Raw genomic sequence first — 25,837 nt, forward strand, 5'->3', positions numbered from 1 at the left:
GATTGTTAGTCTCCATGGTGTTCTAGGAGACAGAGATTGTTTTCCTTGTGTTATAGTTGAGGAAGCTGAGGCTCAGAGGTGTTAAGCAATATGCCCAGTCACACAGCTAGAAAGTGGCAGAGCCAGGGTCTGAATCTAGAGTGGGACTCTTGGTTATCCCATTCTGCCTTTAACCGTAAGATGCAGAAACTTCAGACTGAGGGCTGGCATGAGTGGGGTGGAGGGCTGGAGGCTTTGTGTAAATGAAGGTGGGTGTGGCCAGGTTGGAATGAGCCTAGTAAGGAGACAGCCCCCTGTTCCTCTAAACCTGCCTCCTAACAGTCTTTCTCTTCTCTGAGATTTCTCCCATCTGCTTAGGATATTATGACTTATATAGCCCTTTCTCCTTCTCTCTTTTGATCTTTAAAATAGTCCTCAAAAGTTGCCTTCATTCTGGATGAGGAAACGGGCTCATAGGAGGTCCTTGTCCAAGGTGGTGTAGCAAACAGTTGGCAGGACCTTGAGGTCCCAGTCACGCACCCTCTCTCCTGTGCCACACCTCACCCAATCCCACCACCTTTGTGTGGCCCGTGTCTCCTAAATCCTGGACTTCCCTGCCCTTTGGGGGAGACTCCAGGCTGTGCCTGGGATAACCAAGCCTCATTCAGCCCATTCCCTTTCCCCCAGGCCCTCTGAGCCCCTCCCCAGACCCCACAGCACCTCTCATTTCCTCGGGCCACCCCAGTCCACCCATTCCACTAAACTGAACCTGCACACACTGTGAAGAAGCTGCGAGAGGTTGTCCTGCTTCCTCGTGTAAGCTGCAGTCTCATGTTGCAGTCCGGGCCAGCAGCGCCTGCAGCAGTGCAGGGCCTGCAGGCCTCACGGTGTTCCCAGCCCACAGCCCCGGCGAGAAACATTAGGAGAGTAGGGCTCATTGCAGGGCCCAGGGAGCTCATTCCCAGCACCCGACGGAGGACTCAGCTGCCAAGTGCCCCACTCGCCTGACGTTCCCTCTTTCACCACAGGCCTCCCAGCTGGACTCGGATGTGACTCTGAAAGGCCCGGAATCTTCAGGGGTTGGGGATTTGTCTTGGCAGTTGAGACAGCGCTGAGGTGGGGTGGGGTGCAGGCAGCCTTCACAGTCAGGGCCCTTTTGTTGTAGATGGCTTGTCTCAGGCCATTTCCCCACTCCCTGTGATCTGTGGGGTTAACAGAATATATGGTTGTACTTCTTTAGCACCCCTGGCTCTATCCTCCCTCCCCGACCTCAGACCTAGAACTGCCTCTCACATGGCTGACCTGCTTCTGATTGGGCCCCCAGTTTTCTACGAAACCTGCTTCACTACCTAAAAACCACAGTACTGGTTACACCTTTTTCAAGCCCTCCAAGAGGCAGAGCCATTCTCTCCAGAGAATACCTTGGCATTCCCTTCCCTCCAGGCAACTGAGCACACCAGGGATGGGGCTGGGACTGCTGCACAGCTTTTAGAAACTATAAATCTAGTGGGGGCTCAAAATGTAATTCAAAAGAAATTTTTTGCTTTAATAACAAAAGTTACATGTACAACATTGCTATAGCTGCTTTCTAGCTTTTCTGTGATTGCACAGTCCTGGGTGAGTCCGTTGAAGCTGAATGTCGTGTGATCCCAAAGCAGGGCTCGGTCTGCCTGTGGGCTGCACCCGGCGTGTGCTAAAGCTGAGTCATGAGAGCCATTGTTATATTTTCAGAAATTCTGTGAGCTGATTGTTAAAAACAGCCATTATATAAAAATTAGTTACATAAAACTACAATTAAATAAATTACATTAAAGCCAAGATAGCAAGTACTCAAAACTCATCACTTCCTAATTAGTTTACAATACTTTATTATTTATCTTTACTCTTGAAGTCACACACATCTATCGTGTCTGTATATAATGGCGTTCCACCACGACTCTCTAACCAGCATCACATCGGTAGCCTGAAATAGGCCACAGTGGGCACACCACAGAAATTGGCGAACACTGTAAATCAGGATTTGATTTATTGTTTTGATGATTGTCTAGACTTTGGGAAGTAGTAGAGAAAATGTTACTAATGTAGAGTAATCTTAAAAGTCTATCCTTGTAAAACACAGAAAATTGAAAATAACATTCTTCTAGTTTTCAAAATCTGCCATCCAATCCAGCAAAGAATTTGCTCATGTCATTGACAAACAAATGAAATTCTGGTACATTATTATTTCAATTTGGTCTTACTTTTTAAGGTAAACAAAGGTATCGGCCAGTGCTTCATGTGGGAACTACACCTTGGCCAGCACACCCTTGGGCACAGCTTGGCTGCATGGCCCTTACATTTTACCACCTCCGTGCCTTTGACTGGCATGTCCAAGTCCTCTTTCATTCACTGGCTTATTTAACAACTAACTGTTGAGTGTGTGCTATGTTCCAGGCATCAAAGACACAGCAGTGAACAAAACACAATAAACAAAATAAATATGGCAACTCCATTCTGATGTGCATTTTCAAATGCTTCCCTCCTTCAAGGCATAAGTGCCTTCTCTCTGTCTGATCTCCCTGACCAAGGGTGAGTTCCACCTCCATTGTGGTCGCACGTTTCAACTTTGCTCTGATGGGAACAAGTCCCAGCTCAAGGACAAAGTCTGAGCAGAGTCATATGTGAACAACTTGGAACTTGAAGGCCTAGGACTGAATATGAAAGTAGTTTTGTGGGAGAAAACCAGTAGGAGAGAAGCAAAATTACAATTTATTTAGTTTGTGAAAACAGGGTGCATACTCCCAATCTAATGATTTATTAGCTATTCTCTTACGCTATGGGGTTGAAGGAGATCTAAAATGAGACCTTTGCACTTGAAAGGGCTTAAAAATATTTAATACAGGAAATATCACAGGATAGCCTGATTCACTCATCTATTTGCTCAGCAAATACAAGCACCTACCCAGTGCCAGGTGCTTGCAAGTTCTATGAGCTGCCAAGCCAAATGATCCTCGGCTTTTCCCCTTGAGGGATTTTCAAACTCGTGGGGCAGTTTATAACCCAGATAGCTGGCCCAGGAGCCCAGAAGCCTTCTCCAGCTCTCTGGAATCAGGTCTCCAGAGGCAGCCACTCCTCTTTCTCTGTTCTCCCCTCACTTAGCATTGATCTCAGTTTGTAATTACGTATCTCTACCCATGTTTGACTGACATCTTTCTCTCTTGCTAGAATGTCAGCTCCCAGAGAGCAGGGACCTGTATGTGTTGCTCACAGAGCCCGGGATAAGTAGGAACTTGGAAAAAACTTGACAAGTAAATGACGGGAGGAGGCAGATGGATATGGGTGAGAGGCCTACAGGGCATCTGGAGGAAGAAGCTTATGCTGGAAGAATAATACCTTCATTCTCTGACTCCAGGCAGGTGAATCCAGAATCTTTTGCATTTAACACGGTGCTGCCCCAGGGTCACCTCCATTGCATAGCTTTTTCTTACCCCTTCTCTACGGAGGGATCTCTGGGACAGAACTCAGCAATGTACACTATAACTTTTACGTGATTCTTAACCTTTCTTGCATCACAGAGCCCTATGCTGTAAACCCTCCTTGCCCAGAATAATGCCCATGGCATGAGTATGTGCATACAAAAAAACACACAGCTTTACATTCAGTTTCAAGGAATTCACAGGCTCAAATTCCATCCATAAAGCCCAAATCAAGAACCCTGCTTTAAAAAAATGTGATTCCCCCACAGTAGGCATACATCCTGTTCCTCAGTAGCCCTGATAACTATTGTGGTTCTTGACATGTAGGCTGTACTTAATGTGGAATATTGGGTGGATGGGTATGTTAAAAAGTGTCCTGATTTGCCATGACCTGTTTAGAATTAAGCTAATAATTCCACTGAAGCCTTCATGGGGTGGTGGGGGAGGATCAGCTTGAGCGGAGAATGGCAGCACTCTACATTACTGGTCTGTCCTGGTCTTAGGAGTATGGTTCTGCCCACACCTGGAAGGTCCACCAACTCCATTCAACCATTTTCCAAATAAAAACTTAGGACAGGGTATTTGACAGTGTCTGATAATGGAACAGAAATATCTGAAATTGAGAAAATCAGATTGCATGATTCTAAAGGAACATGATGTAGTCCTGAGGCTGACCGGGTTGTTCTTGGAGCTTCTTTAAACCCTTAGGAGGGGCTGATGAGGCCCTAGACTGCCCTCCTTATAGACACTGGGTTAGTCCTCCAGTTCTGGGTAAAGGGGCCCAGAATGACCAGCCAGCTGTCTTCCACATTGTTCTTCCTGGTCCCCTGTGTTGAGTAACTGATCCCTAATGTCACCTCTAAATGCTGCCCATCTTCTGCCCATTTCTCTCCCCCTCCCACCACTAAAAAAAAGAAGTGGTATGAATCCCTGGCTTTTAAAATGTTCAACTCCAGAAGCTTAAATGTTTTTTTTTTTTTCTTTGCTTCTATTTTAATCCCTATTTTTCACATTAGGGCGTTTGACAATGTTGATTTTTAGACACCAGAATAGTTCAAAACCATGGGGGAAAAAACCCCTACAGTACTAGCATTTGCTTGGAAAACAGTTGTCAAGGAAATAGACTTTGCAAAACACTTCCTCCCAAGAGAGCTCTTTCTTTCCATGTATCCCCACATTGAACATTATTCTCCTGTGCAGCAGTGGTAGGCAGAGGTACTGTTGGCAGGTGATTTGTCTAGCCAACATCTAATTATGAATTAAAGCTCTTTCTGGCACATTCTTAGGTCGGCAGCTGATGGTGGACGAAGTTCAAGTTCAGTTTATAGTGCATCTGAAATGTTCTTGGACTTACAGGAATGACGGAAGACTTCTTGGCTCTGACTATAGACTGGGGAATAGGATTCTGTAAACTCTATTAGCAGACAATGGAAGCGCCTGATGAATGGAGCTGAAATTGAAGAACGTTGTTCGATTAAAAGAAAAGGTGAAGGCCCATGGGGGCAGGGGCTGTGACTCAAGGCACTCACATAAGGAGATACTTATCTCATGATTAGAGTGCTGGCAGCCAGGCACCAGCCAGTGGTACTTGAAGAATCCATCACTGTTAGGCTTGCCAATGTACATATGTACTGCTCAGGCGTGAGGAGACCTCAGAAGAGTGGCTGTGGGTTTAATTATCACTTGTAAGAACTTAGTTAAGAAAGTGCTGGCCCTGTTAGTTATGGACACCAACACTGGCAGATGGTCAATTTCAGACCTGTCCAGTCCACAGAAGTATAGGGTCCATATGTAGACAGGATGAGAATTGCTGACAATAGATAGATAGATGGATGTGTCTCCATTATTCCTGATTGTGTTGGGATCTATTGTGCTTGCAGTAATCTTTAATTATAAAAGCTATTACTATGGGATGGATTATCAATGTTATGCATTTTTGTCCTGTTGCTTGGTAACATCCCTTTGTGCCCAAGACACCCGTGTTTCTGTAGTTACAGACCAAAGAAGTGAAACCTCACCATCACAATATTATAGAATGCTATTTTTGCGAGGGAGTTGAGCCTAGTCTGTGACATGAAAAATGGGTCTGGTGTGATGACAGCCCAAGTCTTTAAAAAGATTTCATTGTAACCAGAGTGGTTCTTCACAATGCAATGTTCCCCCATAGCAAGGCAGAAGAACGGTTCTAAACAATTAACAGCGTTCTGTTCTCTTTTGGATACGTGTCCCGTTACAGACCAGTCTCTACTGTGGGACCCATTTTGCATGTCCCTACAGACTACAGGAGAAGCAGGAAGTTGTGAATCTTCAGGTTTTTTACTATTTCCAACATAAGAAAGGGTCACTGATGGAGAAAATAGAGCATTAGATACTGTAGGTAGTCTGTTTGAACCTCTGTGAAGTCAGGTTATCTCCATCACCCTGCTGGGTTTGAAAATGTCCCATTAGGAAGAAATGGTGGTAGAGTTGTCACCAGAAGTATTCAGAATCATTCTCTTTGAAGGTCACACTGGTGGAATTTTCAGATAGCACTTGGCATTGCTATTTTTTTTTTTTAAGTGGGAAAGCAGCTGCTCTGGGCTTGGGGAGAGGTCACCTATTGGGTTTCAGATCTCTAGTTAAAGCTGTAACCCCACAAAAGTGGTTATCACTTAAAGATAATTATGTTCCACATTGTTCATGCTAAACTCTTGAGATGGACTGATTGGCATATTTAAATCTCATCTCCCAGGCATTTGCTAATTACCATAGTCTCATTTGAAAAAAACAAAACAAAACCCTAATCAAATAGCTGTTTAGAGATGCTTAGCATTTTAAAATTTTGCTGGGTTGATCATAAGAAGAGAGGAATTGTGCCTCTGATTTTCCTCTGGTTCTTTCCCTGACCTCAAGAGGGTTTAAACTTTTAATGGTTTAAATAGCGACAGCTAATCACTCAGGAAACATTTTTGCATTTATACTCTGTCTCTTGCTTCATTTCCATCTATGACCCCCCTTTTCATCACCTTCAAGTGAAGCTTTCTCACTTAGTGACTTCCCATCCATGAGGGGGCCAGCTAATGAGGCTCACTGTTCCTTTTATTCATTTTAAGTGGTAGCAGCCTGGCCTGGAGTCAGATCTGAGAGCGAACTGTTACTCACGTCTTTCTCAGGTTCATAAATGGAACACCAAGTCCACAGTGAAAGTAAGAGGAATTTCTTCCTCTTGCTCAGAAAAAGACAAAGCAGCTTCTCAGGTCAACAGCTTGTGTAGAAGATACCCTTCTTAGAAAAGGCACACAAGACAGTGTTATTTTTGTTAACAGCAGCTGGAGAAGACCCTTCCCTCACTCCCACCCCTACCCTGCCTGAACTGATACCTTATGCCGTGTTTTTTTCAGCCACTGTGCTTAGAATCGGGAAAACATGATGGTTTTCTCCTTTACACAGAATATATGGCTGTCGGTGACAGAAATCTCACCAAGGTCTTTCTTTGTAGGGAATGTGTGAAATGGCCTGTCTCCGAGATGTATGAAAGAGCCCCAGGAAGCCACCATCAACCATGGTTGTACCTCAAAGGCAAATCCAGGGAAGAGGCATTTTGTAAAGGTTTCATTGAATCACCTGTCACGCTGTCAGTCCATTTGTCTCTCTCCTGCCAAAGGATCTGTTTTGCCGCTCTCCTGGCAGGAGCTGCCACCTTCCTGCAGCCGGTTTACAGGCCCCAGCAGGCAGCACAGATCTGGAGGCAGCCTGGGGAAGAGAAAATCCTGGTCCTGGTGGAAGCCAGAGCCCCAGAGCTGGGTGGGGCAGGTGTGTTCAGTTATTATTCGGGAGTGGGAGGTGGGAGGGTGAGGGAGGTGAGAGGGGAGAGCTAAAAATCAAGCCAGCTGAAGGCCCACAGGAACTTTGATTCTGATCTTTCACGCAATTCGAATATCTGTGAAACTTGAAGATCTGAGTTTTCTTTCTCCCCCATTGTCCCATTAGCTCATCATGATTAGAGCCCTTTGGTTTTCATAGTTAATTATTCTTTGGTATTCTATTTCAGGGTTTTGAAATCAAATTGCTTGAAGTGAAGTCACTCTCTCCCGTGTGATTAGGTTATCTTTTATACTAGAGCTGCAGTAATCCTTTCAGGAATGCAGTGCTTCAGATCAGCACTGTCAATGAACGCGTCCTAAGTGTCCCATGATCTTGTAGGAGTGAGTAGCCCCTTAAGAATCCAGAAGTGCTGCAGCACGTCATCCATCATCACAGACCTAGAAAAATGAAAGAACCTACGTGGAGCTGTCTGATTAATGCAAACTCGAGAAGTGCTTATGGGGTGGCAGCCACTTGGCTTCATAGGATGAATGAGCTCCAAGACCTGAGTCATTTTATATGGTGTTTATAAGGCTGAGCGATCTGTTTACTGCTTTGGAATTCTCTCTCCTGGTGCAAATGGGTAACCTTATCAGAGGGTTTTGCGAGCCTTTCTAGCCAAAAAAAGAAAATATGTGCTTTGGAATCTCTACTGATGGGGCCTAGGAGGAAGACAAAGTCCAACGCATTTCTCAGGCTACACCTGGGAAACAGAAGGCGCTTTCTTTTTCACCTACTAAGATTTCAGTTCAGTTACCATCTTGGAGGCCTCCCTTGGCCATCCCCAGCCACCCAGTCATCTCCTACCCACGTATCTTGCTTGAGTTTTCTTCAGAGTGCTTATCACTATTCAGGATTACCATGTTTGTTTCCTTCTTATTGTCAGTCTCCCCATACAAGGGTTTATGAGGCATGGAGGCAGGAATCTTGACTGTCTTATTTACTCCTGTATGTGCCAGAACACAGGGTATATAGTAGATGCTCAATGTATATTTTCTGAATGGTTGTCCGATGGGGAGAGGTTGAGGAAAGAACAGGAAGATGCAAAGGTGGGAACCAGACCAGGGTTTGGATCCAAACCCTCCACTTCTTGGCTGTGTGCCCCTGGGATAGTTACTGAACCTCTCTGAGCCTCAGCTTCCTTATCTATAGAATGGGCATAATACCTGCTTCCCATAATAGCAATGACACAGCAACAGAGATAAAGTGCATGATAACATTTGGCGCAGGGGCTGGTAGATAGAGGTGCTCAATAAATACTGGCTCCTGCTCCAAGCCTGCAATGAAACAATTTTACTGGACAAGAAACAGGCCCCTTCACTGCCCCCAGGGGTCCAGGTGTTCTCAGGCCTCCTGGAGTCCAGGAATGGACTATCCGAGGAGTATAGTATGGATCCTCTTTTGGCTCCAAGGAGAAATACCAAAAAAATGGAGGGGGTTCCACATGGTTCTGTGCAGATGAGTTAAAGATGGGGCCCCAAGGATTCTGTACCCAAAGCTGGTTCCTCAAGAGACAGCGGCACTGACTAGAAAACAAGACTCCTGCCCTCCGAGAGCCTTTTGTTCTCATCCTCCTGAGACCTCCAGGTGAGTCCCAAGGTCCCGAAACAGGTCACGTGGCCCCTTGCTGCCACAGAGATGCCACTAAGTTTTTAGAAAGTGGTAATCAAGACTGAACTTGCAGATTTCAAGTAGCTTTACCTCCCTAAGAAACCTGGCGACAGAGGTTACTTCTTTCCAGGCTCTCGTCAAGAGCGCTCTTCTGCTCGCTTTGGTATTTTCTTTGTTTTCACTTTAACCTGTTTTTTTTTCCCCTTTCTTTTAAAAAAAAATTCTTAACATTTAGCCGAAAGAACTGGTTCTGCCTCTTTCATGTTTCCAGAGGCTCCAGCCTCTGCTGGGGGTGGCTTTAATGCAGGTCATACATTCCTTCTAGGGGCTGAGCCTTTGGGAACTGGGAATTTGAATGTTTCTGGTTTTCAAAGAGAAGTAGACCTCAGGATTGGCCGACTGGCCCTGGCATGAGGCAGCAGCTGGTCCTCGTTTTGATTCTCTGTATGCCACGTGCCGTTCAGAGGTGGTAGGTCAATGTTTTATTCATTTATTCATTAGACAGCAGAGCAGCCTGGTGAGATGGAAGGGACACAGCCTTTTGAATCAGCTGGACCCTGGCTTCAAACCTTGGCGCTGCCACTTGTGAGCTGCATAGCCCCAAATGTTTGGAAAAGGAGACACAGAGCATACTTTGGAGGGTGGTTGCGTGGGGAGCAGTGTGCCATCGTGGTTAATGGCACAGGCTCCCAAGTTGTCCTCTTACTTCCTTTGTCCGGCTCTGCCATTATTTGCTCTGTGTCACCGGACAAGTTATTTAACCCTCTAGGACTAGATTGCTTCGTCCTCCCAGTAGGGCTAATAATGGCAACTCACCTGGCAGGGCTGGTGTGGAGTGAAATGCTTATGAAGGGCTTAGCCCAGTGCTCAGCACACAGTAAGTGCTCAGGAGATGTTTACTACTGGATAAAAGAGGTAACATAGCCACTATGATTACTGATGTGCTATGCTGACTGCCTCGGTTTGGGCAGCCTCTGTGCAAGGGGCTGGGGATATACTGATGAATGGGTCACAGAGCTCAAGGGCAGGGGAGACAGACATGAAAGAAATTATTATCCTGCAGAAGTGTGAAGTATTGTCATTGATGGATTGCAAGAGGCTATGTAGTGCTGTTCCTCATGCTCCAGAACATCAGAATTTCTTAGGCAGAAAAGGGGCTATGGCAGAGTGGAGGAGCAGTGGAGATCTGGGGATTTGTTTATTCAGTTTTTCACTGGCAAGTGCAAAGGCCCTTGCAGTGTATTTATGTTAGTTTCCTCTTGCTACAGTAACAAATCATGTAAACTCAGGGATTTAAAACAACATGAATTTATCTTCTTACAATTCTGGAGTTCAGAAGTCTGAAATGGGTCTCACAGGAATAAAATCCAGGTCTTAACCAGGCTGTTTCCTTTCTGGAGGCTCCAGGAGAGAATCCATTCCCTTGCCTTTCCAGCTTCTAAAGGCTGCATGCCCTCGGCTTATGTCCCCTTCCATGTTTAAAGCCAACAACAGCCAGTGGAGTCCTTTTCGCACATCTTACCCCTTCATCCTGACTCGCTGCCTCCCTCTCTCATAAGGACTGTTGTGATTACATTGGTCCCACCTTGACAAAGGAGGCTTCTCTCTCCATCTGTGGGTCTGCTGATTAGCAACCTTAATTCCATCTGAAACCTAAATCCATCCTACTGTAGAGTCATAGGTTCTGGGCATTAGGGCTTGGGCACCTTTGGGGGCCATTATTCTGCCTACGCTAGGCCAGAAGGGGCTGTGCTGTTTGAGTGTTGTCCCAAGGCCCTGTGGCTGCGTTGTGGAGAGTGGCAAGGGGGTGGGGAGGTCAGAGGCCGGCCTTTTTGGTGTGGTGCCCGGGGCTCTTACCTAGAGGAATAATATGGATGGTTTGCATTTTTAAGGGATTGCTTTGGTGGCTGTGTGAAGAAAGGATGCGGGTGAAGTGGGGCAAGAGAGGAAGCAGAGAGGCCATTGCTGAGGTTCGGGGGTGGGGCAGTGTGGGTGGGGAGGGGGTGACTTAGAGATGTGGGTCAGAGACACCGTGGGCGGGCTCGCCGGAAAGTGGGTGTGAGGTGTGGACGAGGAGGAGACTCAGAAGATTCTGAGGGGCCAGGAGGACGCTGGGTCCTGTTTCCCTGAGATGATGAATGTGGAAGCCGGGGCAGGCAGGCGGTCACAAGGGCTGACACTCACCTGGAGCTTTTTATGTGCTGGGCTCTGTGCTGACTGCCTTGTATTATAATTAATCCTACGACACCCATTTGAGGTAGGTACTTAATTGCTCCATTCGTGAGAGGCAGTGGAGTACTGTGACCAAGAGCACAGAATGTCTAGGTTCAAGTCATGGCTCTGCCATTTACTTGCTGTGACACTCGGATGCATACCTCAGTTTCCTCATATGAGAATGGGATAATGATATACTAATCTTGTAATATTGGTGTGGAGATTAAAATGATTTTATATATATTTATGTAAAACACACTGGTGACTCATAGAAAACACTGGATAAGTGTAATATTACAGTATCACTATTTTTAAACAAATGAGGTAATTGAAGTACAGAGAGGTTAAGCATCTTGTCTAATGACACACAGCTTGACAGAGCTGGAATCCAAAGCCAGGTTCATAATTACTATGCTTTGTCTACACCAGAGCACCTCTTGGGGCCAAGGTGAAAACCGCACATGCTAGTACATTTAAAAGTGCTTTTGGTTGTGCTTGGCACATAGTGTATAGTCCATAAAAGCAGTTCCTTTTTCTGTAAAACAGGGGTGATGACACCCCCTGCCTCACTCACAGGTAATCAATCATAAGGCTTAAATGAGGAAGGCAGAGCACTTTGGAAATGGAAGAGCTACTGCAAAGAAGCAGTTTTTGTACTAAAATTCTTCAAAAGGGCCTTATTGGACAGTTTCCCCCTGGGATTTCTCTTGCAGATGAGCTGAGGCCTTCCCTACTGTCATTCATCTTCATTCCCGGTACCCCATCTCCCTGCCCTCTCCACCTGACACCCAGTCTAGGAGAGGATAGACGAGTGAGGACAACCCTTCACTTTGCAGCCAGGGAGCCAGTCCCAATTTGGAGGCAGAGCCCAGTTTGCTTGCGAGCTTCTCCATCGGCTCCACTTGTCTGTCTGCAGACCTCACACCAAGATCACAAAAGTGCCTCACAGCAGTGTCTCACACATTCTTGCTATCCCTGTGGCCTCGTTCACTCAGTCCTTGTTGAGTCAAAGCCACTGGGCAGTGGGTGCTTCTGTCCCAGGAATCCCCTGTTCTCATGGTCTTCTCGACACGAGCAGTGCAGGGGAGCTCCCTCTGCATTGTCACCATCCTTACATTTATTCAACATATATTTATGGAGGACCTCTATGTGCTGGGTGCTCCACCAGTTGCTGGGGAGCAATAGTGAGCAATGGAGCCTACTTTCTGGTGGGGGGAAATGAATACTCATTAATCAATCACACAATTAATGTAAAATTCTGACTTTAATAATCCTCTGTAATAGGGGTATTCAGCCTCATCCAGGAAGCCAGGTTTCTCTAGGACATGGCAACTCAGTTGCGATCTGAAAGATGAGTGAAATTTGCCAAACAAAAAGAGGAGGGGAAAGTGGTTCAAGGAGAGGGACTATCATGTGCAAAGACCCTGTAGGAGGCAGAGGCATGGTTCTTTGAGAACTGAGAACAAGCTAGTATGGTTGGGGAGAGATGGGGAGGATAAGCTGAGGCTGGAGGCGAGAGTGGGTGGAACTCTGCAGGGCTGGATGGATGCCTTGTTGACTTTGATCTTTCTGCCTGATGGCAGTGTTTAAGTATGTTTTGGGGTGAGGTAGAGATATTAATAAATTTGCATTTTGAATAATCACCCTGGCTATAGTGCGGAGAAAAGGGTAGGAACCCAGAGAGGACCCCTTTAGGCCAGCTAGAGGTGGCTGTAGGAGTCCCATGGAGAGAAGGGAGTGATTTGGATTAGAGCAGCAGTGCAGAGAGAAATGGATGGAGAGACACACAGTAGGTAAATAATAGGAGAGCAGTCACCCTATGGCTGCTTTTTATTGAGCACATATTATGTACCAGCTGCTGTGCTAAACACATTACATGTTATCTTATTTACTCTCAGGGTTTTTGTAAGGATTACATATTCCTGTCCTTTTACAGATGAGGAAACTAAGACTCAGAGAGCTTAGTTAAGTCATTCATTTAAGACCACACAGCCAGTGGCTGGCAGAGCCCTAAGCAGCTTCTCAAACTTTAATGTGCTTTTGGATCATCTGGGGATCTTGTTGAAACGGTGGTTATGATTCAGCAGGTCTGGGGTGGGGCCAGGGTGCTGCATTCCTAACATGCTCCCTGGGTGTGCCCAGCTACTAGTCTCTGGACCACACATTAAGTAGCAAGGGTCTATCTGCCTTCAGGGCTCACACTCTCAACCCTATGCCTTAGAACAGTTACAGATGGGATGAGATTTCTGAGACTGCTCAAATCGGAATCCCCATGGGCAGGATGTGGGAGAGCTGCAGGACCTCAGAATAGGGAGTCATATCACACTTTCATTTCCTACATTTGTCTTTCACTAGCTTAAGCAAACCCAAAAGTGAGATGTTTGGAGGCAATACCTACAACTTCTACTCCCCACTGACCCCTCCACCCCTCCACCCCTCTACCCCTCCACACAGCCAGATCCCACCTGCATCTAGCTTCTGAACTATAGACCAGGTATTATGTGTATTCACAGATGTCTCATCAGTAGTCACCAATCAGATCATTTTGTGGGTCACTGATAAGATGGGTGTGGATTGAGAGATGGTTTTTAGGTACCAAGCTGTCTGCTATTCTCCTGCACTATGCTGAAAGCAAAGAAAAATATCAACTCAACATTCTAATCTTTTTATCTGTGTGGTCATTAGATCCCTTGATCTTTGGAAACCAAATCTTTTCCCACTCAGCTCCTGCAGATGGGACCAAGCATCACTGCTGGGAGACACCAGTAAGCCTGAGAGTCATGGTGTGAGCACTTGTCCTTAGTGACTGGGAAAATCCATTACCCTTCTTGGCAGCTGAGATGTGGCAACTGTGGTTCCTGGTCATTGTCAGACCTGATCCTGTCTGTATGCAGGTTTTATTTTTAAAAGGGGAGAATGTCTCACTGTTTCAGTGATTACTCCTTCCTCCCCGGTTGTCCTCAAAGAACTTTCCAACACAAACTTTGTATTAGTTTTCCACTCTGGAAGCAGTCTGCCAGTATTCCCATTTCCTCCCCTCCTCAAATGCATCCTTTCTTTTGCATTCTGTCATTTGGGGGCTCCTCAGCTGGGGTGGGCATCTGTGCCTGGGTGACACAGTGGAGTCTAGTCATTTTTCTGCAGGAGGGAGTTCTAGAGCTCTGAGACAGGTAGAAAGAACATCTTAAAATAATAATGTCTGCCTCAAACTAGTAAATATTTTTCATTTTAAGACTTCATGTCATTGTAATTTGTTCGGGTGGACAAGAACAGCTTTTGTTTGAGAAAGAACTGAAGCGGTATCTCAGGACTCAGCTCCGATTGCTCTGCCTGTGTCTATCATTTGAGCTTTGTTTTCTTGCAGGACTAGTGAAGGGAAGGCTTTGTGGTCTATTGTTAGGTGTTCTTTGAACCCATAAATCACAGACTGCTGGAAGGGAGGGGCTCCCAGAGACCATCAGGAGCTGCCTTGTATCTCTAGCGCGCGCGCGCGCGCACACACACACACACACACACACACACACACACACACACACACACACACACACACACACACACACACACACACACACACACACACACACACACCAGTGGGGGCAGAGGTATAATTTCTCTTGGTATTTAGTTCTACTGTCTTGATTCTTGCAGTCATGTTCTTGAGGCTGTCCCACATTTCTCTTGCTGTAGTTCAGGCTGCCCCTGCCCTGGTCATGGCCCATGTTCTTGGAGACACGACTATCCCTGTGCTATTAACTTCTGTGACCGGGCCATGGAAAGTCACTTTCCATGTCTGAGTGAGTTCTTGTAAAATGTGGCTTTGGGAATAGATAATGTTTCTGGCACTCAGATTCTGTTTGAGAGTCGGGCTCTCTGCTTCTGTTGGTGTTGTTTCTCTTGCTGGTTGGCTTTCTCTCTGACTCCCAGATGGAAAGAACTTCTATTCCATCAAAACTTGCCTCCATCCTGCTTACCCCAAGGCCAATCACTCCAGCACTCCCTTTTGACTTAGAAATAGCATCATATCATTTCTTCCTTACTTTTCTCATTTTAATACACTTTAATTTTCATGTTACAAACATTTCTAGTGATTCATTCCAGAAAATACAGGTCCAAAAGAAGAAAATAATAATGATCCTTCTATCAGACATACCCACCATCAGCATTTTAGGGTATTTCCTTCCAGTCTTTCTTTTTTCCTCTAAAACATTCACACATAGTCCAGTAAGTTTCATACCATGTGATTTGGAATCCTGCTTTTCCACTTAATATGATATAACGAGCATGTTTGTATATCATTATACATTTGGAAACACAATTTTTCATATCTCTTTAATACTTTACATCTCATACTTTATTTAGCACTTGCATGATTAATTCTAAATGGGAATAATACCTATCTTCTCAAATCCACTAAACTACCCAAATCAAGTGAGATAAAGTATACAAAGAGCTATGCAAATGTAAGCAAGGATTGTTTGTTATGTTAGCTTTATCTCCCCAAGTGAAGTGCTTTACTGCATTGTCACAAAGTTGTTAGGCATTTTCCTATTTTAAAGGTTTACACATTGGGGGGCAAAACAACTATCCAGGTTTAATCTTCAAAAGGGAATATACATATTAATAACCTTTAATTTTTTTTCCTAGCAATTTCTTAAAGGTTCTGGCCTATGGAGATTTCTTGAAATATGGAAATAGGAGTGTGCACAAAGATGTTCATTATGGCATTGCTTATAATAGCCCTGAAGTAGAAGCCACTAAAATGTCCAGTTTTATGGGAGGGAGGATAATGATGTTGGACCTACTTGCTAGACTATTACAGCTGTTAAAAATGATGTTTGTAAAGCCTTTGTTGTAAAATGGAAAACGTTTGTCATCATCACTGAAAGAAGCAAAGGTGAATGAAAAAAAGAGTAGAAAGAAAGACACCAAGTGGGAATGGTGGTTATAGAATTTGAATGACAGGTAATTGTTTTCTTTCTCTCTGTTTTTCTACAGTGAGCATGTGAAGCTTGGATACATTGAAAGATAGATGGATAGATATCGATATATTTCAATCTTATTTTTAAAACTACTGGAAAGGATGTATGCAGAAGAGGGAAGTAGGGGCACAGAACTGGACTCAAGTGAAAGGAATGACCCAGATGTGGGAGCAAAGGGCATGGGGGCTAAAGCCCGGATGGAGCTGGATCTCCTGGAAAATGTTCAGACCACAAAAGCGGTCTTTTAATTTATTTTTGGGGCAGGGAGAAACCAAAATTGCCAATTCTTCCTTTGCTCCATCTTCTGACCAGAGTGGGAGGGACAGGCCTGGTGAGAGGGACGTGAAAGCCCAGCGGCCTTTGAGGAGCTGTGGGGTGAGAGGACCTGGAAGGAGACTGGCAGTGGGCACTTCCTCTCATAACTTATGGAAGTGGAAGAGTCCAGGATTCTAAAATATATAAACGGGTGAGAATGACATCAACCCCAGCAAAGTGCCCTAAATGAGTTTAAAAAAAAATTAATTTCAGACTTGTAGAAAAGGTGCAAAAATCTAACAAAACTTTCACATTTATCCTTCACCCAGATTCCTCAAATGTTAATATTTTACTGTTTCCCTTGTTAATCTCTCTTGTTGCACACACACCACCACACACGCCACACACACACACACACATTATTTTCAGAACCATTTGAGAGTACGTTGCAAACATAATGCCCCTAACACTTCATCATGTATTTCCAAGAAGTTAGTAACACTTTTCTACATAACCACAGTAAAACCATTAAAATCAGAAAATTAATTGATAACAATACTGCTATCTGATCCCCATACCCCATTCAGGTTCTGTCCATTGTCTTGACAACTGTCTTAATTGCAATAATAATAATTGTTGTTGTTTCTGCTCCGGATCACTTCAAGGTCATGTGCCGCCTTTAGTTCCTGTCTCTTTAGGCTCCTTCCATGTGGAACAACTCCTGTCTCCTTTTCTTTCATGGCCTTGGTGTTTTGAAGAGTAAAGGCCTTTTATGTTGCAGGTTGTCTCTCAGTTTGGGTTTGTCTGAGCTTCCAGATTCAGTTCAGGTTTGCATTTTTGGCAGGAATACCACAAAAATTATAGTGTTCCCTCAGTGTGTTATATCAAGTGCCATATGATTATCTATTTGTCTCTACTCTTTTAAAGTAAATTTTATTGAGATGTAATTCAGTCATTTTTAGTATATTTGCAGAGTAGTACAATCATCATTACAATCAATTTTAGGACATTTTTCATTACCCCAAAAAGGCCCCATACCCATTAGTGGCCATTCCCCATGACCCCTTTCCCCAACCCCTGGTGGCCACTAATCTACTTTCTTCTGTCTGTGTGGAGTTCCCTATTCTGGACATTTCATGTACATGGGATAATATATACAGTACGTGGCCTTTTGTGTCTGAGCAAAATGTTACAACATGTATCAGTACTTCGTTTCTTGTTTTCTATTCTTCATTTCCTGCTATTTTCTGAATATTCCATTGCATATATGTTCCATAGTTCATTGGTTTGTTCACCAGTCAATGGACATTTGGGTTGTTTCTGCTTTTGGGCTCTAACAAATAGTGCTGCTATGCACATTTGTGTACAAGTTTTTGTGTGGACATGTTTTGAATTTTCTAGGGTATGTGTCATGGGTCCCTAAGACCACCCCAAGATTCAGTAATTCACTAGGAGGGCTCACAGGACTCAGCCTTAGTCCTGCTCCCGGCTGTGATGAACTACAGGGAAAGGACACAAAGCAAAATCAGCAAAGGGAGAAAGCACGTGCCGGGAAGCCCAGAGGAGACCAACCTTCCAGGAGTCCTGTGCCGGTGGAGTTACACCGAGAGTGCTTAACTCCTCAGCACCTGGGCTGTCAACCAGAAAGCTCATCAGAGACTGAGCATGGAAGGTTTTTCATGGGAGCTGGTCATGTGGGTACCCTCTGCTTAACCTGTGCCAGAATTCCAGACTCCTGGAAGGAAAGCAGGTGTTCAGCATAAGCCACATGGTTTGTACAAACCATCTAGGTACAGGAAACCACCCTTACCAGGTAGAGAATGGTGAATCACTAAATCTAAGTTCCCAGCTGCCAGCCAAGGGCCAGCCTTGAAAGCAAAGCCTTTCTAAGGATAGAAACCTCTGGATGGCTATGTTAACTCTTTTCTGCACATGTCTATACGTAGGGGTGGAATTTCTGGTTCACACGGTCACTTTATATTTAATTTTTTATGCCAAACTGTTTTCCAAAGCAACTGCACCATTTTCATTCCCACCAGCAATTTATGAAGGTTTCAGTTTCTCCACATCCTAGCCAACACTTGTTGTTGTCCATCTTTTTTATTAAAGCCATCCTAGAAGGGTGAATAGGTTTTTAAGTTAGTGATTTGCAAGCATTTGGAATGAAAAATGATGATTCTTTGGAGCCAAAATGGGTTCTCTAAGAACAAATCATGCCCAATCTAATCCCGGATTTTCCTTTTATGAAAAGGCAATTTTTTTTTCTGTACTAACTGTACTAGGGCAGAGGGCTTTTGTATTTCAGTCCTGTCCTTCACAGTATCTTTGTGTACAAAGCAGAGGCCGAGGGGTCGTACTGATTGTTTGGCAGGCTCCTCGCTTGCTGGCAGATGACACTCAGAGCAACACTGGATCCAGGAGGGAGGCCCCCTGCTGCTGTGTCCCCAGTGCTGTCCTCAGCCCTGCTGTTTAATATTTCGGTCCAAAACCTGGGGGGAGACCCAGTTGGCAGTCCCATCAAGTCTGCAGATTACCCAAAGCAGGCAGACACACACACACACGGTGAATGGTAAGACCTGGTTCCAGGAAGATCCTGGCAGCATGGAATGGTAGGCAGAGTCCAACAAGATGAAATTATTAGGGACAAATGGCATGTCCACACACATAGGATCTCTGGTCCAGATGTAAGCAGGGAGAGTTTGCATTTTGGTTTCTGCTCATAAAAAATGGGCAACAAAGCCCTGGGTGACCTGGAAAAATGTTATGATGTGTGTGATGGCAGGTACAGGGATCCGGACTGCCAGAAGGGAGCAGCTGAAGGGGCCAGGCTGCCCAGCTGGCCAGCAGGGAGCCTCGGGTGACTTGAGAGTGGGCTCTCCCTGGCTGAAGGTCTGTGGTGTAGAAGCAGTTTGAACTGTCTTCCCATGGCCCATAGGGGAAAATAGATTTGGATTGATTAAGGAAAGAACTTTGTGAAACTACGACCCAATGGACTTCCTGGTAAGGTGGTGAGCACCCTGTCACTGAGGTGTTCAAAGAGAGATTACTTAATCCTTTGTTAAGGACTTTGCATGGAGCAAGAAGTGGCTGTGGTAACCTTTGAGGTCTTGGAACTGCCTGAGCATGAAGCCAGGAACTGTCCATCTTTAAAGCCAAACCCAGGGATCACAAGGCACATATCACCAGTTCTAGAATGAGATTAGCCTTTCTCTGGGTCATCCTCTTCTTGTGTCCCTCATGGTCCTATTTGTCCAGCAGGACACTTGGGTACCCATGCAGCATCCCTTGAGACACACACTGCCCTCTTCTGAGTACCTCTGTTGCTCAGAAGTCCCTCCCCTCTCACCCATTACCTATCTTAACCTGTGACATGTGTGGTCCATTTGACATGTCAAATCTTCCAGCCATGGGTTAAACTCCAGAGCCCATGTTCTTGTTTGTTCTTACATTTGTTCAGCAAACATTTAATGAGCACTGATTATTCACCCATCCCGGGATGAGTTTCCTGGCATGCAGCAGTGAATTGGAGGTGGGGGACTGACAAAAGAGTTGCAAGTTTAAAAACTTGGCTGCAGGCTGCTGTAGGGCTTGGCATCAGGAATGCAGGGTAGGAGTGGGGGCCTGACTTAGGCTCAGCTGGAGAGGAGGCCTCCCTGCCAAAGTGCCCTTCCAGCTGGGATCTGGAGGAAGATAAGCAGTTGGCAGGGAGGGAGAGGGTGGGGGCTGGGAGAGCATTCCCACCGTGGCTACTGCCCAAACTGTGGCTGAGCACAGAATAGGATTCCTGGCAGGTGCTTGCTTACGGTGTTAGGAGGGACTGCCTGGCTCGGGGGGAGGGGGCGGTCCTCTCCCTGTGCCCTGCCCATCAGGCACCTGGGCTGAGCCACTTGTGAGCCACGACTATGTTTGAGGGTCTGTGTGTATTTGTGTGTGTGTGTGTGTGTGCAGCTCTTGATTGCCTTCTGAAGCCAGTCCCAAGCGACGCCGGGATTAACTGTGCCTTCATTCTCCTCCGTTGACGTGGATGACTGTGAGAACAGGCTGGGTTCCAAACGTCTGCACAATCCTGCAGTGACAGCTCCTTTGAGAACATGCAGATACCTATGATTCTCTTAATTGCCTCTGTACACCCACCGCTCTCTCTCTCCCTTTTAAGCAGGATGGGTTTTGAGGGTGGGTGCCTTCCTCCCCCTCCAGACCTCTGCTCCTTCTTTCCTGCTGTCATTTATGTGTTAACAGCCTCCTGCTGCTCTCCCACCACCACTTCCCCTCCTTTCCCTCACAATGACTTAATCAAGGAGCCCCCAGATAAGAGAGACTGAAGGAGGAGACCAGGCTCCCTTAAGCACTCATACCCAGCAATTAGTTTCCGTTATTGCCAATTCCAGATAAGTAGAAAATAACAGAGGAATGGAACAGGGACTCAAAGCCCATGCCAAGTGCTTGGCATGCATTACCATGACATTTTCATGTGTGTCTCATGGAAGCCACATACCAGGTGGGGTCTGCTGGCCTGGGACTTAAAAGAGCTGAGTTCCAGTCCTGCTGGCTCTGCTGTCTTGACCACTTTCTGTCTCCTGAGCTTCAGTTCCTTCACCTGTGAAATGGAGAAGGGGGTACTAGTTATTCTGCCATTTGACAGAGAGCCTGAGCCTGTAGACCTGTCCAGTCTGCCCTCCTGGCCAGCACATTTGGGCAGCAAAGGCAAGCTGGCAGTAGTGAGGGTCCACATGTGCCTCCAAGAGATGGCTTCTAAGCCTTGGCACCAGAGCATGGAGAAAGCAGGTGGAGATGTCTAGAAAGAGGGGTGCTGAGGCAGGAAAGCAGGCTGGAAGACAAAGAGAAGAAAAGCAATAGGATGCTGGGCAGTGTCTGGAGGTGAAGTGAAAAATAGAAACAAACATGTAATAGGTCCGTGGTTCTCAGATGCAGCCCACAGGCCAGCAGCATCAGGGGGAACTTGATAGAAAGGCAAATTCTCAGCCCCACCCTAGACCTGCTGAATCAGAAACTCAAGGATGGGGCTGGAAAGCTGGTTTAATGAGCTCCCCTGGTGTTGCTGATACCCGCTAACCCGTGAGAACTAACAGGATGGTGGACAGGTGAGGCTTGGAGAACCAGACCAGAATTTCAAGTGCTGAGGAGGGAAGAGGATCAGTATTTGTTGATCACTTGCTGTGCCAGGTTGGAAACTAGGCATCTCCAGCTATTTTCTTTCATTTAAACTTTTCAGGATTGTGGCAAAGCAGGCTTTGTTTTTCCATTGCAAAGATGATGCAACTGAAGCTCAGAGACTCAGAGTTTAAACTCAAGAGTTTAGTCACTTGATAAAGTCAAAGAGATAACAGCAGGAGTAGGATTAGAACCCAGGCCTGTCTGGCCCCAAAGCCTAAGTTCTTTCCACCGCATCAGGCTGCCCTCCTGTCTCTCAGCTATGCCTCCACTGCCTGCCCTGGCTCCCCACTCTGCCCCACAGTCACCCCAGAGCTCTGCTCTGCTGCCTTCCTGCAGCCTGCCATGCAAAGGAAAAAGGGAAACTCTGAAGGACGGGGTGGAAGTGCTGGGGGCAGACTGTTATCTTGCACTGCCCCAGCCTCCCATGCTAAGCGCAGCTACGGGACCAGGGTGCTTGTGTATGCTCCTGAGGGGCCGGCATAGCTGCCGTAATGCAGTGAGAATCATGCGTGCCCAGGCTGACAAGGTCAGCAAATACTCATTGGTATTTACATGTGCCAACCCTATGCTGGCTGCTGTAGGGGAAACTGAGAAAAGGGAAGCTTATGGTCCAGAGCCAGGGAAGCAAAAACAGTAATTAGCTGGGGTATTAGGGAGCTTGAGATGGCCAGGGTGGATCAAGCCAAGTGTTAGAGGAGTTTGAAGAGACTCATGCAGTAACTTTAGGAAACAGAACAAAGGCTTTGGAGACATACCTCAGGCTTCAGAGCCAGAGGGCATGGGTTCAATTCCCAGCACTCTCACTGACTCAGTGGGTAACCTTGACAAGTTCCCTGTCTTTGGCCTACACCCTTACCTACAAGAGGGAGTTAACAATTGCTTGCTCAAGGGATTGTTCTAGCAGATTACAACAGGCACCACTCAGTGAGTTGAGCCCCTTCAGGGGATCAATTCAGGCCAGAGCAAAGCAGAGGAGGCTTCATGGAAGAGGTGGCTCTTCACTTTGGCACTGAAAGATGGCTAGAATGTGTTCAGTGCTTTCTGGGTCTTCTCTGAGGAGTCTGTGGTTAGACTTTGGACTTGTGAGGTTGTCTGGGGAGAAAGGCCTGCCAGGCAGCCGTAACTATGAATGAAATTATGATGAGAGGAAGTCGTCTTCCTCAATTTGGAAGATCATTTTTTAAATGTGGTTTCAAATCCTGTTGCAAAGGGCAAAGGCAGGTGGCCAGTCCACATTGTTGGAAATCACCACACTCAGGTCCTCTGTTTCCTGCTCTTTCTTGCAGATGATGCAGTTCGCCTGGCAGAGCTACAAGCGCTATGCCATGGGGAAAAATGAGCTCCGGCCACTCACGAAAGACGGCTACGAGGGCAACATGTTTGGTGAGTTGGTGTCACGGGGCCCGACTGCCCCACTGGAAGCCAAGTGGAATTTTATTTTTGGATTTTCATCTCTTGAGATGTGCTCCTATTTCTCCAGACCTGAGGAATTCAAAAGCTGAGGTCCTTCTGGGCTGTTCGGGTTTCTGAGCCTTCTAGCTTTGGGGAAAATCCATATGCTTCTCTCTCACTTACACACTTCTTTGAATGTACTTGCCATTTGCTTTTTTTAGTGTAAACACATTTGGAAATGTGAATGGGGATGGTAAGGGATGGAGAAAGTTTGGAGTTTAGAAGGACACAGAGGACTGGGTTTAAGTCCACTCCTCTGAGCACAGCTGAAAGTGATCTTGGGTGTTTTCATAGAGAAACCAAATGCCTTTCCTATGAGGTGAGCATACACACTGCTTTTAAGGTCTTGGAGTGTGTCTCTTGCCTGGGACTTGGTGGACAAGTAGAACCGTCACACGTTAGGGAACCGCAGAGGTGCTGTCTTGGGTCGGCAGCTCGTGTTTGATCTGCAGCCTCGCTTGCTGATGTCTCCTCCCTTTCCAGCCACGAGATTCCCCTAACCCAGAGCCTTGAAAGCCTCTCTCAGTTGGAGAAACTGCAAGGTGCCTTATTGTGAGCACGGCCTCAGATTTCAGATTTAACACCCATCCAAGTTGCCAGCTCTCCTCACTGCAGACCTTTCATGTGAAAAAATGCTGGAGGCAGCCTGGCTTCCTTCTTGCCTGAGAGACAGGACAGTTGGCTGCAGCTGGAGATGGAAATACATTATCTGAATTCCTCACCCTTTAGAGACACAGGCTTCTGCAGTCAAGAAGTAAAGAAAGAAGTCAGATGGAAAGTCCCAGGAAAATCTGAAAAGCAGGTTTACAAGGGATGGCCACCCACATGTAGGGTCCTATTAGAAGTCTCTGTGTTATGGGAAAAGGGACACTGGGCCTACCCTTCCTCCCTCTAACCAGTCAGCAGTACACCCTTTCTGTCTGTTCCCTGCCCTTGAGAGTGAGTGTGTGAATTGGGGTAGCTTTTGTTTTTTCTGATTATTCTGGAATGTAGGGAAAAAAAGTATCAAAAAGTATAAAACAGGCAAAAAAATAGCTCACTCTGCCACACAGATGCAGCCTTTATTGACATCTTGGCACATTTCCTTCCAATCTGTGTGCTTTTTTCCCCTCTAAATGCAATTTTATATCTTTTTTTTTTTTTGGCTTAATGTTACATCATAAGTGTCTCCCTAACTCATTTAAATTTTTTCATAAAGAATGTTCTTAATGGTTGCAGTCATTGCACGGATGTGCCATAACTCACTTAACCATCCTGCTAATGTTGGACAAACGTTGTTTCCAATTTTTCGCTATTAAAAATAAATCAGCAGTTATCATCTTTGTGCATAAAATATTGTCTTAAGATAGATTCCTAGAAAGGACTCCTGAGTCGGAAGAAAGGAAGACAGATGTTTCTTTAACCTCAAATATGAAATGTGTGGATTCTGGTTTACGAGCCTGACTGCCTAACCTGCCTATGCAGCAGACGTTCCCCAGCATCCCCTGTCAGCCTGGAGAAAGCTGGCAGGTGTGGCTTTCATCAGAGTCATTGGAGCTCTGGCTCCTAGTGTAAATCACGGTGGAGTCAAGGAAGCATCCCCTCTCCTTCTTTCTAAATAGTTTGAAATATTCAGGGAATTGATGGAAGTTGGGGACAAGTTGATTTTTGAAACAGCACAGCACGGGCACAGCCATTGCTTAGACCATCCATGGGGATAGAGGGAACACCACTGGGGACACTGCTGAGAGGGACGGGGCTAAACCATGTTCCAGTCTGAAAAATTCCTCAGGGTCTGCAATTTAAATCTCATCTCTCCAGCCCCTTTCCAATCCCTGAGCCTGATGGGGAGTGGGCAGCCTGGAATGGTGGAAAGAAACCTGGACCTTGAGTCAGAAGACCTGGGCACAAGTCCTCACTCTGCTCTGAGTTGTCCATATGGCCAAGTCCAGGTCACTTACCCTCTCTGGGCCTCTGTTTGTTCATCCTTCATACTGGGGCTGCAGTGAGAGTGTATGAATATGCAAAGGGCCAAGTGTATATGAGTGATCTATGATTCCATTGTCATAAATGTGGTTGACAGTTGCCCAGGTGAGCCTGTGGAGGTTCTGAGGTCCTCTGGGTTGTCTGTCTCCCAAAAGCAGCCTTGGCAGGGCCTGGGTGTCCCTTTACCCAGTGCCTACAGCAGTCGTGGCAGTGAGGCAGGGCCTTCTTCTGCAGCCAGCAAATGAGCTACAGAGGATGGTTGGCTCCTTGGAAATGGTGTGTAGGATCCCGGGCACTGGGCAGGGAGAGCTGGTCGGGATTTACTTGTTCACTCAACAAATGCTTCTTTGTGCCGGGCTTGGTGCGGACTGCTAGGGACATAGGGATAAATGGCACAGGAAGGACTCCACCAAGTCTGTGGAGACATATACTGGTCACCCTCCCCAGGGCCCTTGGAGCTCTCAGAGAGAAGGACAAATGATGGTGTGATCAGTCCCTTACTGGCTTGAGGTTCTGTGCCTCCGGAGCCCGACACACCTGGAAAACACACCCTGGCTGTGTGATCTTGGGCAAGTCATTTCTCTCTGAGCCTGAGTCTTTCTATAAACATTTCTCTCTGAAAACATCAAACCCCCAGCCCAGGGCCTCCCTGGAACAAAGAAACTGCAGATAGGTACTAGCTATGATTAGTGTCACCACAGATGGATCTGATGATCCAGAGGCTTATGGAATGAACCAGAGGAGGAGGGTTAGGGGCCTTCTGGGAGCCTGGAGGAAGTTCTAGTTTGGGGTGGACCCATGAGGGGCTTTGAAGCCAGACTATTCCCAAAGACAGAAGGAGACGGACCGGCCTGAGCTAAGCTGCTTCTCATACCACTTCTTTTTCTGGATGCATGTGGGCTGCTGGGT

At 46.1% G+C, this 25,837-nt stretch overlaps 1 protein-coding gene across 3 annotated transcripts in view; it reads left to right on the forward strand.

Annotated features, from left to right (window-relative positions):
- Positions 1 to 25,837, forward strand: part of MAN1C1 (mannosidase alpha class 1C member 1) — a 159,025-nt gene that overhangs the window by 32,287 nt on the left and 100,901 nt on the right. For all 3 annotated transcript variants that reach the window (XM_036914787.2, XM_036914786.2, XM_036914785.2), the window contains exon 2: positions 22,798 to 22,894. In XM_036914787.2, coding sequence (XP_036770682.1) covers positions 22,798 to 22,894 — 97 coding nt within the window. The remainder of the gene's footprint in view (positions 1 to 22,797; positions 22,895 to 25,837) is intronic.

This window comes from Manis pentadactyla, chromosome 4 (assembly GCF_030020395.1).
Source record: "Manis pentadactyla isolate mManPen7 chromosome 4, mManPen7.hap1, whole genome shotgun sequence".
In the NCBI taxonomy this organism is placed as follows: Eukaryota; Metazoa; Chordata; class Mammalia; order Pholidota; family Manidae; genus Manis; species Manis pentadactyla.